General features: G+C 40.0%; 3 protein-coding genes across 4 annotated transcripts; 1 reads left to right on the top strand and 2 right to left on the bottom strand.

Moving 5' to 3' along the window:
• Nucleotides 1-469: 469 nt before the first annotated feature.
• odad4 (outer dynein arm docking complex subunit 4) lies at nucleotides 470-4,646 on the bottom strand. The gene is made up of 11 exons (XM_058653856.1): nucleotides 4,440-4,646; nucleotides 3,657-3,788; nucleotides 3,412-3,565; nucleotides 3,243-3,304; nucleotides 2,959-3,109; nucleotides 2,634-2,858; nucleotides 2,353-2,560; nucleotides 2,165-2,251; nucleotides 1,885-2,081; nucleotides 1,121-1,221; nucleotides 470-1,030 (listed from the first exon to the last, which is right to left on the bottom strand). Exons 1-11 carry the CDS (start codon nucleotides 4,563-4,565, stop codon nucleotides 995-997), a joined length of 1,479 nt encoding a protein of 492 aa, XP_058509839.1. The 5' UTR covers nucleotides 4,566-4,646; the 3' UTR covers nucleotides 470-994.
• A 131-nt stretch (nucleotides 4,647-4,777) lies between these two features.
• dnajc7 (DnaJ (Hsp40) homolog, subfamily C, member 7) lies at nucleotides 4,778-11,487 on the bottom strand. Its single transcript, XM_058653855.1, has 14 exons — nucleotides 11,337-11,487; nucleotides 9,709-9,797; nucleotides 9,105-9,229; nucleotides 8,783-8,896; nucleotides 8,412-8,486; nucleotides 8,185-8,303; nucleotides 7,689-7,842; nucleotides 7,370-7,534; nucleotides 7,023-7,114; nucleotides 6,844-6,917; nucleotides 6,605-6,751; nucleotides 6,330-6,482; nucleotides 6,141-6,203; nucleotides 4,778-6,041 (listed from the first exon to the last, which is right to left on the bottom strand). Exons 1-14 carry the CDS (start codon nucleotides 11,459-11,461, stop codon nucleotides 6,004-6,006), a joined length of 1,533 nt encoding a protein of 510 aa, XP_058509838.1. The 5' UTR covers nucleotides 11,462-11,487; the 3' UTR covers nucleotides 4,778-6,003.
• Nucleotides 11,418-14,944, top strand: nkiras2 (NFKB inhibitor interacting Ras-like 2). 2 transcript variants are annotated; one of them, XM_058653859.1, is made up of 4 exons: nucleotides 11,418-11,493; nucleotides 12,360-12,478; nucleotides 13,128-13,369; nucleotides 13,580-14,944. In XM_058653859.1, the coding sequence occupies exons 2-4, from the start codon at nucleotides 12,385-12,387 to the stop codon at nucleotides 13,820-13,822; spliced, it is 579 nt and encodes a 192-aa protein (XP_058509842.1). In that variant the 5' UTR covers nucleotides 11,418-11,493; nucleotides 12,360-12,384; the 3' UTR covers nucleotides 13,823-14,944. The 2 variants fall into 2 exon arrangements, with proteins under 2 accessions (XP_058509842.1, XP_058509840.1); XM_058653857.1 differs by having other exon boundaries at nucleotides 11,471-11,537.
• The last annotated feature ends 1,057 nt before the right edge of the window (nucleotides 14,945-16,001 follow it).

The raw sequence follows: 16,001 nt of genomic DNA, 5'->3' as shown, positions 1-16,001 counted from the left end.
TCTTCATGTAAATGACACCATGTATGCCTGGTAATATATAAATAAGAGTGATATAGGGAAGTTCCCTGAGCTTGTGTGTGTGTGAGTGTATTTAAGCTACTGCATCCTGTATCAGCAACAGTGTATAACACATGGTCTTTACACTGTATCACACTACACATCCACAAAAACCAAGCGTTGCTTTGGACACCTTTCATTTTCATTTGCTGCATCAAATGACTGGAACTTATTACAAAAAAAACACTGAAACTGGACACTTTTATTTCTGTCTCAGCCTTTAAAGGCCGTCTAAAGGCAATTCTTAATGACACTTGTAAATGTTTCACCACAATTTGATACGGTTTCTAAGTTTCTAAAAACTTCATTTGTGTGTTACTGTGTAATGTGGTTGTATATTTAGTTTTCTCCATCTTCCCTTTGTAAATAAGTCGGTTCTTAATGTTAAAATAAAATAAAAAAAGGAAACAAGTGAAGACTGTATAGAGTATTTGATATAACCTCCCTGCACTTTTTTTTGAAAGCGATTGTACTGATTTCACTTCCCTGGGAAACTTCAAGAACAGAATGAAGGTGATTTAAACTACTTCCCCATATTATTTCTCAGGAAACATTATACGTTTTTGCACATGGGACCTTTTTATAACTCAAGGCCATTGCTCCTAATTTGACCTTCACAGGTTACATGAACCAAGCCGTTGCACCAGTGTCTGGTTCATATTTGTGTTGCAACACTTGTGTTTTAACCTTTGATAAGTTGCATGCCTGCACTGCGTGCTTCGAGGCCAGTGAACAGAAACTGTGTCACAAGTGTTTTTTTTTTAATGAAAACATTCTCCAACTCAAATACATCTGCTGAATGTCAAAAATACTGATCCTCACTAACTGTTTCTATGGCTCTCAATTAAATCATACATACATCTCTATGATTGATGATGATTTTCTGTAGAGATGACTCTTCTTTTCAGGGAGGATTGAGGCTCGACCGGCCACGTCTTCATTGTGATAGGTGTTGTTTCGCTTCACCAAGAGCCTGACAGTAAGAACGACAAGTTTCACAAGTCATAACAAAACATCTGTAAATGTGTCTAAAGTGACAAACAAGTGACGGGAGAGTGCAAACCTTCCGAATGGCCTCCGTGGCAGAGTCGTCTTCTTGTAGAGCGGCATATGACAAGGCTCTTTCAAAGCTGTCAACGCAGAATTCATAGTGTCCAAGTTTCACTGACATTAAAGAAACGGGGACATTTTGAATTAAAAATCAGGTCAGCGATAACACGTACTAATGCAGTACTGCAATAGAAACTGTCGTACGTAACCTAAAAACATAAATAAATGTCCATTACATTAAAATCAAGTGAGTTCACACAATGATAATTAAAGGTTCCAGCCCCACAAGTCGCTGACAGGATTTGCCATGCGTGCATCTCATTAACGTAACTCCTGGACTGTTTGTGATATCTAGAAAATTCCCAAACTATGGACTGGCGATCTGTCCAGGGTGTGACCCCGTCTTTCCCCCAGAGTCAGCTGAGATTGGCACAGCACCTCCTGCTAAATCCAGGAGGCCTGATTATCATGACAGTCCTTAGAGGGTTAATGATATTCTCGTGCTGCACACAGGAAGTGATGTGGAGGAGTGTGACTGAAAACCAACAACAACAACAAAACGCCTACAAAAAGCTCCAGAGGTAAATTCTACTGCTAAAAAACCCCGGTCATGCAACGCCTTGAGGGGACAAATGCTTCGTCCCTGTGCTGCCCCCGATTTCAGATGAAGGACAAAGCACACAAATGTTTCTGTGCACAAAGACCAAACAACAACAAAAATCACCTGAAGTTACGCACTGCATCTTTAAATATAAAAGCAAAGAGAGAGAGAGTTACTTTGCGATTGTGCCACCAACACGTTGGCATTCATCTGCCATTTCTCATCACAAATGTCATCGGCCGCGGCAAGTGAACGGAGGCCAGAGTCTCGAGCTTCTTCGTAGCGATGAAGCTCCAGGTAACACCAACCAATCTCGTGAAATAGCCAGGTCTTCTCCAAACCACCACGTAGCAGCGGAATCTTCTTTTCCCAGCTGTTTGTCAACACACGGAGAAGAAAATCTGTTGCTTGATCAAATATTTGACACTTGCCAGGGAACATTCATTATTGACTTACAACTCAATGGCCTGTGTGAATTTTCCAGTGTGGGCGTAGACTCTGCCAATGTTGTCCAGTGCCCTGGACTTTGCTTCTGAGTGGTTGCTGTTGATAAGAAATGATACGATTTGATTTGATTTGATAAAGCGGTAGATGATGACTGACTGACTCTCACTCCTTTTGTGCAAATGCCCTCTGATTCTCACCACTGTTTAGCCAACTCCAAGTCTTTCTCATGATGGTCTAAGGCTTTGTCCATTTCACCCAGGTCCATCAAAGCGTTCCCTATGCAGCTGTGCAGGCTGCCCAACACTTCTTTTTTATCTGGCACATCTTTCTCTGACCATCTCTGTACCATCTTCATGACTTCTTGTGCCTTCTTGAGGCTACCTTCTGCATTTCCCGAGGTAAGTTCTAAGCCAACAAACACACATTTAACATTTTTGAAAAGCACCAAGCTACAGGTTCAGCCAGAAACTGAACTCACCTGCATCAATGTCATCCAGGCTCTTCATCAGAAAACGAGCAGGATCAGACGCAGCACTGGAACGGGATTTTCTACCTCTTTGTTGCTCTGTCTTTTGGTCCCTTTGCCGCACACTGATGGGTTTCTCCTGGACCAGCAGCTCAGTGCAAGTGTCGAGATATGTCAGGCAACTCTGAATGACGTCTTGCAGGCGTTCCCCTCCCTTTGTTTTGCCTTTTACCAAGTCTGATTCCAAATCTGAGTCAATCTCTATTTCATCATAACATTTCAAATAATAACCAAAAAAAACAATGCACAGATATATTTATGTCAAATGACACAGTACCGTCATCTTTCAGCAAGTTCTCCAGATAAATCTTGTCACTGTAAAACTCTCCGAGCAGCTGTTTGGTCGTCTTCTTATTCTTAGGCGTCTTTTGGGTCTGCTGTTTATTCTCAGCCGTCAGTTGCTGAATAGCAGTAATTGGCTGTGCCCTCTGTACAAAAACAGCCATTCAATAAGAAAACATGGCATTTTTCTGTAAGAGGGAAGCTGAGGTTGAAAATAACATATAGAAAACTGTTGAGAACATAGTAACAAAACTAAGATTTATGTTTTATTTTACTCACTTCCACATCTTTTTGGAGAAATGATAGGTCTCCCTTAATCTCCAGTTTTACAGAGGACGGGCCTGTGAGATGACAAAGAAATTAATTATATTTTAAACCTGAGGTGCGAAGAGAACATTCACATGTTGAAATTACAATATAAATTGCAGAACAGTGTTGAATTACTCACTGCCAACAGAGTTTTCTATGGCCTCCTGTGCTTTTTGGATACCCAGTCTAAACTCCTGGATTTGAGGACGTAGCTTTTGTCCTCTGTGGTAAAACACCAGCGCAAACTCAAATTCTCCCATGTAGTATAAAGCCTCTGCCTTCTGGTACAATCCCTGAAAAAAAAAAAAGACAAAATAAAGACACATTTTGCAATACAGGGTTCACAAAACAGCTGTTTAGGATTAATTTGTTCACTCGGTTCACCTCAAAAAATGTCTTGTCTTGTTTGAGTGAAGCTTCAGCATCTCTTAGGGCATTTTCAGGTTGCCCCATCTTCAGGTAACATTTGGACCGGCCGACATAGCAGCTCTTCTCGTCAGGCTTTAAAGTCAGTGCCTAAACAAAGACGTCCGTACTAGTTATTGAAAACTTTCACTGGAAACCCTCTGCAAATGGTTTTCACCACAGGGTGAAATAACATGGAGGGAAACACTGAGGCCAGATGTGGGACCAACTCCATATTAAAGTACAGTCCCTGTTGGTGTAATGGTCAGGCGTCCCAATACTTTTGTCCAAATAGTGTATATAGATGTCCCAAAAGGTGACAGAAATGGTTGTTTCCAACAATACGTCATCATATTTTCATCAAATGGCTTAAACACTCATTAAAGTGACATGAAAACACATTTAAAACTTGTGTCAGTTTATATTAGGCCATGTTTTATCAAAAAGTGGGTCCCCCTCCATATAGAAGGTTTGGTAAACACTGTCCTATTAGATGGCTGTACCAGTTATTGCTGATTTAATATATTTTAATGTAAGGATAGCCCCCTTGAGATGTACCATCTCATTTTCAGGGGGGTCCGTTAAACACAAATACAGAAGACATTTATACAAAACAGAAACAGCAATACATACAATACAGAACTCACTGTTTTGTTCTAGATTTATTTTTTTCTGCCAAACGTTGCCATGCAGTAAATGTGGGAACCAGTGAGTCAGTATAACAAGTCATGTCCCATGGGTAACTTGGTGGCTCATACTCACTGCTGTGAAGCTCTCTATGGCCTTCTTATACTCTCCTTTCAGGAACAGCCAACTCCCGTCGGCCATTAAAGTGGAGAATACGCCCTTTGACTTCTGACCAGTGCGGTCTCCATCTGTGTGGGACATCTTTACAGACTTTAAAATAACGCTTACATACAATTTAAGGTTCGCGAACACGTCAACATCCCCGGTATCCTAGCAACCACACCCAACAAACTAGAAGTAGGGCAACAGTGCCCCCTGCTGCCTGCTTTAATGCAGCACAAATGGTGCCCCTCACACTGCAAATGTTACCCGGTGGTTTTATTCTACTACAACAAAAGGAGTCCAACAGAATCTCAGAGGAGGCCAACTTTATTGACACAGCTGTTACTTTTTCAAGGGTAAAGAGAGGATGGTTTCACCATAAGGGCAAAAACAGAGAGCAAAGATGAGGATGCTTTTCTCTTCATATTAGGTGCACCAAATAAAACCCACTGCTCTCATCAAAAAGCAATGATCCCAAAGTGATTGTCATTGATGATACAACCACGTGACTGCTCTATTCCTATATTTATCTGTGGCGTTGAGCAAAATTAGTCTGTTTGAATTTTGGACTAATGGACACATTTTGAATTCTGTGCCGTATTTTGTGGAGACTTAAATTTGTGTTTCAAAAGGGATGCTTGGTGCACACACACATTTACAGAAAAGTGTCCTCATCTTTCACCTACCGCTCTATCAGACAGCAAATTTACAATAAATATACATATCAAAATTAAAAAATGAAAAAAAAAACAAAACAAACTATTATCACAAATCAACACTTTACATTCCAGTAAAATGTACAATGCAGCAATCTGTGAATGGCAACATCAAACATAAAACCTGTGAACACAAGAGGGAGGGACTCCGCTGGCAACAAGGCCAGAGCAGCTGCCTCCACTGCCATCTTTCTAGTGTGGTTCAGCTTTACTGTACGTGTAAGGTCAAAGCTCCAGCTGTGGTGCATTTAAAAAAAAAATGTTCAAGTGATGCTCTTATGAGGAGGAGGAGGAAGAGGAGGGAGTTTTCAGTGTGGATTTACAGCAGCCAGATTCTTCAAAAAACATGGGAAGTTCTGTCTGTGCGCAGTGAGTTATTAATTTTCATGCAGGGAGAACTCCCTCAGCAGTAAGGTGAGATGAGCTGGATAATTGTTCGCTCAAAGCTCAGGTGCATCTCAAGAGTTTTTCACTTCCTGCACAAATCTCGAAAGCTTGCATACAATAGCTGCACAATCTTTTAGTTGGACCAGTGTTGCAAACCATTACTGATTTTCAAGTGTGTTTCGTTCTGCTCAGAAGAAAACCAAATCCAAAACCAGTAACACTATCAACTTGGAGCCATCTTAGCATCCTAGCTATATGGGCATCTCAGCATTTGCTGCGTGTGGTCAACATTGGGGTTGCATTCAGTCAGTCAACGGTATAGAAAAGAACCTGACTTTCAGTCAGTCAGTCAATAAACATGGATGGTGGGTCAGGGAGTTGACATTGTTGAAAAGTCCTGTTGTAGTAACCGTTTCTGTAGACAAATCTTCCAATTAACCAAACTGGAAGAAGAAATTTCCTGGTCCAGATGCTGTAAAAACAAACAAACAAACAAACATGTCAGCACCTGGTAATTCACACATCGTTTCTAAGTGGTATATTATATCTAAGTTGGCTATAACATTAATACCTTCAAAACTAAAACCCCCTGGGCCTCCAAAGAAAGCCTTGAAAATGTTGTTGGCATCAAAATCTGTCAGAGAAAGGACAGAGTCATCATCACTACACAAGCCAAGTTAAATTTTCTTACTGTAATTATTTCTATTTTAATCTGTTCACCCTCCCGACATCCCACCCCAAAGTTTCCCCGGGTTCTGACCTCCCATGTTCATGCCGTCATCCTCCAGGTCCTGACCGCTGTCGTAGCGGGACTTCTTCTTTGGGTCTGAAAGGACACTGAAAGCCTCGCCCACCTCCTTAAACTTCTTCTCCTCTTCTTTCTGCACCTCAGTACTTGAGCCACTGTGGCGGTCTAAGGACAGGAGACATAACACACACATCTTAATGCAAAAAAGTCAACGTGCATATGGACAAACTGCAATTATTATGTCCGTTTGTGTCAAATAAACCATAATGGTTGAAGAAATAAAGCACCTGGGTGATGTAAAAGTGCACGTTTGCGATAAGCTTTCTTGATCTCATCTTCTGTGGCATTCTTATCCACGCCGAGAACTTTGTAGTAATCTTTCCGCTTGCTTTTCTTCAACTCCAACTGGGCATGTTTCAGGAGGTGCTTATGTTCTGTAGAATAAGGACAGAGGGAACAGGTTACTCAACAGGTGGAGGACCACTACTCAAAAAGTCTTAGCTGAATGCACAAGTCACATTCTCACCTTTTGTCTTCTCTGTCTGGTAAACCTTCTCGTAGTCTCGCACAGCCTCTTCATACTGCTCTGTGTCCATGTAGCTGCAACACAGTGTGTACCAGACTGTCATTGTTACTAAGTTTGAACAACAGAACATCGGCACAGATAGTGATGCCGACAAACAGAGTTGGAAATCTTATACATACCACTGTGCTCTCCGTAAATAAGCCTTGATATAGGTCTCATCCAGTTTAATTGCCTTGGTGCAGTCCTCAATGGCCTGATCTAATTTCTTCAGCTGTCAAAGAAAATTAAAAATAAGACCAGGCAAAGGAGAGGAGAACACGCAACGGTTGTGGTCAAAACATGCAACGGCTGTGGTCCAGAGAATTGATATTAGAGGGTAAATACAGCAAAGATGGCAAAACTATTATACCGTTAGGGAGAATGAGAACTCCATGTAAATCCTCTGCATGTAAACACACTCAAGTATCATCTATGTTTTAGAGCTGCTGATGTGTTAATGCTGATGCAACCTGTGCAGATTCCTCACCTTAGAGCCAACAGTGGCCCTATTACAGTACAGCTTGGCATTAGTCTTGATGTTGTTGGGGTCTATTGTCAGTGCCTCAGAGTAGAGCTCATAGGCTGCCTCGAAGTTTCCCTCCTTGAATGCCTTGTTCCCCTCCTCCTTCTTGGCTTTAAGTGCTTTGGCATTCTGTGGGGGGAAAAAAACATAGTAAAGTGGAAGTCAATCAAACATAAAGTGGCAAAAACGCTGACCACAATATTGCATTTACTAAAGCAATTGTCCTCTGTTAACCTTTTTAAATGAACTGGTTCACAAAACCGTTATTTACTGAATTACTTACTCGGCATGCAAGTCGAGCCTTGTCATGGTCGGGAGCCATGCGCAGGGCCTGGACAAAGAACTGGACCGCCTTGTCAATGCAGTCCTCATAATAGAGACAAAGACCACGCACGTACAGTGCATCCGCATTTGTGGAGTCCATCCGCAAAATATCACTGAACAGAAACAAATAATTAACATAAATATGAAAATAAAAACAAGAATTAAATACACACAGAGAAAAAAAAAAAATTTCTGTCTTCCTCGATTTATTCTTCCCAGCGATGATGAGACAGTTTCCAAGGAGGCAGTGGTGTAGAAACTGAAATATAAATGTGGTAACAGACATGCCCATAATGGAAGGAGGACACCAGCCACAGCTTACTTCTATGATGAGAAAGGCTGTCCCCACTTCTTACCACTGTGTCTTTTGCTGCTTCCACCCTGTAATCAATGTGACATATCCCAAAACTGTCCCATAACAGAAGGGAAGTGCTTTTAAAATGATGCACTCTTACCTGGCTACAGACTGAGCCTCAGGGTAACGTCCCAGCAGGGCTAAGCACTCTGCTTTCAGTATCTTAAACCTGTGACAGGCTGAGGCCGACTCCAAGGCACGGTCCATGCAAAAGACAACCTAGAAAGAATTGAGATGTACTCAAAATGTCTGTACTACTTGACAGGGAAGTTATTTTACCACACAAATGTGAAAAAAGAACAACAATGAAACAAGAGAGTAGCTCACCATCCTGAAGTCTCGCTTCTCAAATCCAATCTCTGCCATTCTCTCATATTCAAGGATAGATTCTGCGTTCTTCATCTGCCAAAATAATTTATACCATTCAGTGACAATGGAAACAACTCTCTGGCAGGCACTTGTGCTGACCTCTTGTGTGCCGTGCTTCATGAGGTCAGCATGAGGTCAATATAAGCAAATGTGGTTATTCTCTTAGTGACCTCAAACTTGCATCCTATCTGAAGGCATCTCTACCCATTATCCTCTTAAAGCTATAAGTATCACACTTTGCTTGCACCATCTAGGTCAAAGGTCATCTAAAAATGGATAATCATGTCCACATTGTCAGATCATGCTCTCTGACACAGAGGCTGGCTCACCTCCTGCTGGACTTGGCTGTTGTCCGGCTCCAGCTCCAGAACCCTCTGGAAACAGCGGCTGGCAGCCATTGCATTACCAAGGGACAGGTGGCACTTGCCCTCTCGCAGATGTCCCTGAAGGGGGGGGGAGACAGTTCAAACTAAATGTCCTGAATAAACACCCTTGTTATAAGAAGTAGAACAATAGGTGTCAAAAATAAATAGGACATATAGAAAACATGAACATCTTTACTGTTTATGGGACAAAAATACATGTTATAGCTAAGTAATCGAGTAGGAAACTGTAACTGTAGAAGGTAATGGTTTGTTCTCCACAACCTACCTTCATAAAGGTGTTATCTAGTTTTACTGCTTGCTGGGAATCCTCTAAAGCCTCTCTATACCGACACAACATCATTAATGTGGCCGCCCGGTTCCCATAGTAACTTGCATTCTTTGGACACATGTCTGAAAAGAAAGCAAAAACAGATCACACATTAAGTCAGACAGAATTCAACATATTGCTGCTTGCAACCATAGGCTATAATATTAAATTATGTCAACATTTTTAAGATACAGTGAGTAAAATTCAGCAATATTTATTGATGAGGTTACACGTTGCTGCTGAATGCCCTTCACTTCTAAGTGTGTCGGAAAACCTTTGTAGCCTTCAGTTAGAATAGAAACTCCAGTCCTAATCTGCAGCCTTAGTAGAGTTGACCCAGACTCCTGATATAAATATAAATGGCTCATTCTGGTTTAATAAAAAACAACAATTTACACAACCAGGTGGCTGTACACTGAAATCAAAAAAGTTTCTGTATTGCGTATGGTCTAATGAGAGCAGTGACGGTTGCACCGTCTAACAGCAGCAGGAGGAAACAGCCTGTGATATCGCTCCTTCAAAACAAAAGGAGGACTGATCAGACGAATTTAGAAATAATTACCTATTGCCTTGCTATAATAATTGTATGCTTCAGCATAATCCTTCTTGATGTAGAAAGCATTGCCTTGCTCTTTGAAGCCCTCTGCTTCCCTGTGAAGAAAAGAGCAGGAAGACAACAGAAAGATTACAAATGGAAACGTGGCACAGATCAGATCAAAACATGAGCATACGAAGGAGTTAAATTGTTGACTTTTCTTTGCACTTTACACATGAGCATGGACACTTTGGGGTAAAATATCTGGTTACAATTTTACTGACAGATATTGTGATTGCAATTGTGTGATTGGTTGCGATTGATTATTACCACACTACAACACCAAACCCATTTAATGATCAGTGTGTAGGATTTAGTGGCATCTAGAGGAGATGTTGCATATTGCAACCAACTGACCACATGAAAACACAACAGCTCTTACTTTATTTTTCAGGTGATAATTAAATAATGAAAACACATTTTTAGCACTTAAGTTATTTTCCATTTATCATTTTTTATGAATGCATCTACACTGTATTCTAAAACAGGGTAAACTCCCTAGAACAAATTAACTATAGATAGTATATTTGACTATATTGATTAAATTGTGGTCTTGTGGCATAGCTCTGATTTTTCAGCTTGTTGAATATATTTCCTGGTTTCTTTGCTCCTTAAAACAAACAAATGATTGTGATTTGTGGACAAAACAAGACATTCAAGAACATCATGATTTAAAAGTAAACACCGATGGACATTTTTCATCAACAGATTAATCGATTATGAAAATAATTCTTAGATGCAGCCCTAGATGAATTTGCTTCCAACATATACATATTTAACTCAACTATTAGACTAGAACAAGTATTATAAAACCAACATTGCTTGAAAGTGTGATTTTGAGCCCTAATAAATTTACTTCCGAATCATAATATACATTCTTTAACGCTCACTAACAACTACATTCCTGTGTGGGTTGTTGTGGGTTAAGTAGTCAGATGGCACAGGGGGGAAGAAGCTGATGGGGACTTGGAATCTTCACAGACAGATGTTGAGGAAACTGGTTGTCTTACTCTTGCATGCTACTGTATCTTTTCCACAGGGGCAGCAGTGTTGAACAGTGTAAACTGTCCATGAAGTGGGTGGGATTTGAACACTTTGCTGGCCTGAGTTAGCTAAACATAGAAAGAGCCAAACCAGCAGCCGGGTCAGAAGTGTCTACTCCAATCAAGCACGCAGCTATTTTGTGAGGCACACATGCAGAGCAGAGAGCCAGGAACATATGACACCATGCTGTGGACCACAGCCGCCCGTTACTTTTTTTGGACACCCTTCATATTTTACATCACGACCACACATTGAGTGAATGGTGTCATTAAGTAGTTAGCCAGCTCATGCCACACTGTGAATAATGCGAGGACGTCTAAGCATAACACTCAATCTGATCGACTCCATTAAACAAGTGACACTTTAACGGCAGCACAGAAACCCAGTTAATAGGAGCCACCAGCCACTCATAAGCGTTATTCAGGGCTACATTCTTAGTTAGCGGCGAGGCGCTAGTTAGCGTCACGACAAAAATGACAGGGCACAGGCATTTGACAGCTGACTTGCTAACGCGTCCCCGCCGCTGCCAACATGCACTCTGCGTGTCGTACCTTTCCAGCTCCTCGTCGCTGAGCATGTCCATGTCAGTGTCCATGTTCACAGGTCCATGTTCACAATTCTCCGTCGCCATTTTGCCGTTGGTGTAGAGGGGCGGGGGCATATTACTGCAGTCCATACGTCATCTGTAAACAGGAAGTCGTCTGCTCGGTAAGGAGAGTCGCTTACCCTGGAATGAAAATATACTTTATACAGTAGGTGATACTCAAATGAACACGTATATTCCCATAGGTCACAGTGAACAACGTATTTTTTTTCTTAAATGATATGAGCTGCAGTCGAGTACGTCACGTTCACGCAGTATACACGGTTCGAAGCTAGTTCTGGCTAATGCTAAGCTAATTATTACAGTAATCACAAGTAGATTTGGTAGATTTTTTTAAGCAAAACAACGTTTTAATGATTCTCATATGTTTGCTAACCATTTATTAGAGTCACCATGGGTAGTGTGTCCAGCAGATTAAATAAGTGCAACGTAAGGCTATGTCAAGCAACTACACTGAAACAAAATATTTCGCTCATAGATAGTTAGAAAGACAATTTTTTATTTATTGTGTTACAACAGCACTGTATCGTTATAAATATATAATTAAGGAAGCATAAACTATCATGCACAGTATACAAAATGTAAGAATAAAACAAGGGGAATATAACGTAAATATAAGATCAGAAATAGGAATATACTAGAATATTGGAGACCCTCATGTGGAGGATAATGTGGTAGAAGACAGATGGATGGATGGATAGATGTGCATTTCTCCCCGAAAATGCTGTTGCCTCTGATCTGTGCATGATCTTGCCAGCCTTTGAACTAACCAACCTATCCATTAAGATCTCATGTGCAGAACATTTTAAATATGTCAGATAAATAAGGATATTTCGGTACAAAAAGCTGAAAAAAAGACTGTTATTGAGAATGTGACCTGACCACTGTATACAAAAAAAGAAAAGAAAAATAGTTGGGAACACTGACTCAGTAAATACACTCAAGGATTAATATTAGTCTGTCTTTTCAGATTTCAGAGTTGAGCAGAGTGAGCCATGGGTAAAAGCTGTAAGGTGGTCGTGTGTGGCCAAGGTGGAGTTGGTAAAACGGCAGTTTTGGAGCAACTACTGTATGCCAACCATGTCGCAGGTATATTTTTAAATGTATTATTTTGTATTTATTATATAGAGATCAAAGCAGAACAGAGTTGTTTTGAACAATACATAGAGATATTTAGATTTTGGTGGAATTAGAATGAATTATTTGTGATTGTTGTGAATAATCTGCCCACATTATACAGCTCCTCAGATGTCTTGTAAAAACTTGTAATCACAGTAATTGTTTTGGAAAAGCTATTGGAAATGCAAATTATGTTAATTAAACACAGGATAATTGCAATACATAATCAACCTGCTAATGAAAGTGGAACCTAGAGAGCTATACACACGTGAAACTTTTGATCTTGCAGTTCAGGTTTTACTCCGCTAAATCACTGTTGAATCACTGTCAGCCAGTCAAATTCAGCATTTCTTTCAGACAGGTACTTGCTTAACTCTTAACAGGTTAACATGTTAGGATTAACAACAGCATTGGGTGATGAAACACATGTTTTAGCCATTAATTAATGAATTGATTGATTATTCAACCACATGCTTTATTCGCTGAAACCTGTCAAACCTTTTGCCATGAAAAACATAATTCTGTTTAAATCCAGTCATACTTACAATAACTGTATCAACTATACAAGTGATTGTCCCAATAGTTTAGTATATGACACCATGTCTTTATTCATTGACAGGTTCAGAGCCCATGGAGACTCTGGAGGACATCTACATCGGCTCCATCGAGACTGATCGTGGAACTCGTGAGCAGGTGCGCTTCTATGACACCCGTGGTCTCAGAGACGGGATGGAGTTTCCCCGACACTACTACACTTTTGCAGATGGCTTTGTTCTTGTTTACAGCGTTGATAGCAAAGAGTCCTTTAAGCGAATGGAGGCACTCAAAAAGGACATAGACCGTCACAGGGACAAGAAAGAGGTGAGGACTGAATGCAGTGATATGCTTAGTACAGGGAGTAAAGGAATTAGCCCATTTTTTACTTTGTGTTTGTAATTTCAAATTTCTATTAACACCTTAAATATATTGTTAATGAGTGAATGAAAGTTTAAGAAGTGTTAAGATGCAATGATGTGGACAGTGCCAGAGATTGCACTGATGTCAAACTAACGTGATGATCCTCATCCACAGGTGACCATTGTTGTGCTGGGTAACAAGCTGGACAAGCAGGATGAAAGAAGAGTGGACTCTAACTACGCCCAGAACTGGGCGAAGAACGAGAAGGTCCGTCTGTGGGAGGTGTCGGTGGTCGACCGGCGCACACTTATTGAACCCTTTGTCTACCTGGCCAGCAAAATGACCCAGCCACAGAGCAAGTCCACCTTCCCTCTCAGTCGTAACAAGAACAAGGGAAGTGGTTCAACGGACAGTTAACTGACCAAATGCTGTCATAACATTTAGTGGGGAGGAAAAAGGGAGAAAGAGTGTTACAGGGAATCACGTTTTAATAAAGAAGCAGATATGTTATCATGAAGGACTGTGATGAGAAAAAAGGCAGAATGAATGTATGGATATGTATATACAGTGAGCACTGTTAGTATAACATCCATATTTTATGTTCTGGTGAATTGCTTACTACTTTAAATGGAGATTTCTTGATTTTAATGTGCCATATTAGCGACAAAATTCACAATCACATGGTGTTTTTGTTACCTCCACTTTCTTTGGTCACACTGTTCATCCAGACTTACTGTATATCATGTATTTCTTCTTCTTCTCCTGACAATCAACATTTGATCTCCGTTCATACAGTACAGAGTTTTAAGCTTAAGAGTTGTTTTTGCTCACTGTTTAGATACATTGGGACCACATTTGCACACACACAGACTGAATCATTGGTTTCAAATCTTATGTAAATCTTATATCACACAAATGCCGAATTATTATTATTATTAGTTATTTGTTGGGGGTCTGGAGATTTGTTACAGTCAACACAGTATATGTATACTATATATGTACTCATTGTTGGATGTTGTAGTGTGGATGTTTGGCATTCCTTACATTCCTTGTGGCCTTCTGTACAGATTTTGATGTTGTAATATGGGATAAAAATATGTTCAGATGAAAGGCAGTTTCTGCAGGCTCAGGTGCGACTTTCTCTTCTTGCTTGTAAAAACCTGGGGGCACAGTATAATTAATAACATGTCACATGTCACACATTATCTGTTACTGTCACTGCTGAAGTCAAAGTGGGTCATTTTAAACTAAACTATGAAATAAAACCCACAGGAACACGTCAGACGCTCACTGACCTGTGCATTCCAGGTGTGACATGAGGTCAAGCATGTGCAACTTTTCATAATCATTCTACTGAAAATGGAAAATGTGTTGCTTATAATGTTATGTTTGTGCCACATTCTATTAACACCACGTTTCATTGTTGTTTTTTTGGTTGAATATCGAGCAATGGATTTTAATATCCTTAAAATGTGTTCACTTGATGTTTGTTTGCATGTTTCGTGAACAAATAATAATAAAAGAAAATCTTGCGCCTAATCAGAGTGGTTATCAGTTACATCTTATGCTGTAGTTTGCTTCATGGCCAGTAGATGTCGCTGATATCCCAGTGAAACACTGTGGTGGCGTCACATGTTCTCTGCAGGCTACAACAATCTCTTATAAAGTGATCTAATTTGATAAAGTTGCATCTAAAGTCATTTCTTTGCTGCAATTATACCAACAATGAGATGAACATATTGAGTATAATAATATTAGCTATGTATGATGCACATTTTAGATTCAAAGGGGTAAGTAATAATTTCCAATCATCTGTGTTCACTCCCCTCTAGTGGACAAAGTGAAGAATTACTACTACTACTACTGCTACTACTGCTATAGAGGTCAAATCCACTTCGTGTACACTGCTTTTACCTACAATTTGCCTATGTATAAGAATTCTGACAACATTCAGTGCTTATCAAATGTATTAGACCACCACCCAAAGCCACAAATGCCCTAAATTAATAGTGGTAATTATCCATGTTTCTGTAATGGTTAATACACCAGTATGTAGACGCTCTTTAACCAAAAATAATATTGTAAATGAATAAGTACAATTATTGATATTCATGAATTTTCAAATGGACTGTTTTACAAAAAAACAGTAGTAGACATGAATAGTTTAATTAATTTCTGACTTCTCAGAGAAGAAGCCCAGTGAGCCAGTTCTAATTTGGGTATAAAAAGGTGAATTCAGTTTGTTGTTTGTCAAAGAATAACAGTCACATTTTTAGTCTCCAACCAGTTTTTAAAAGATTTCTAAAATATTTATTTTTATGACAGGTGGAAAGGATAATTCATAAACACTAAATGTGACAAAAACAAAACCCAATGAAAGAAACTTTAAGAACCAAATCAGGAAGTAAACTAACCTGCTGTTTGTTTCTAGAATATTCATAACAAACACAACATATTCAGGCTCACTCTTCCTCACTCACTGTCACAGTCAGCAGCACCTGAAGAGAATTCAGGGGGATGTGATGACTGACACCAAAAAACATGAATCCAATCTTCACGGTATCCATGGTGATCTGCTCCACTACAGGAAACAATT

This window comes from Solea solea, chromosome 16, assembly GCF_958295425.1.
Source record: "Solea solea chromosome 16, fSolSol10.1, whole genome shotgun sequence".
In the NCBI taxonomy this organism is placed as follows: Eukaryota; Metazoa; Chordata; class Actinopteri; order Pleuronectiformes; family Soleidae; genus Solea; species Solea solea.
Note: the sequence above shows the minus strand (reverse complement) of the source record. Positions and strands in the feature narration are given on the sequence as shown.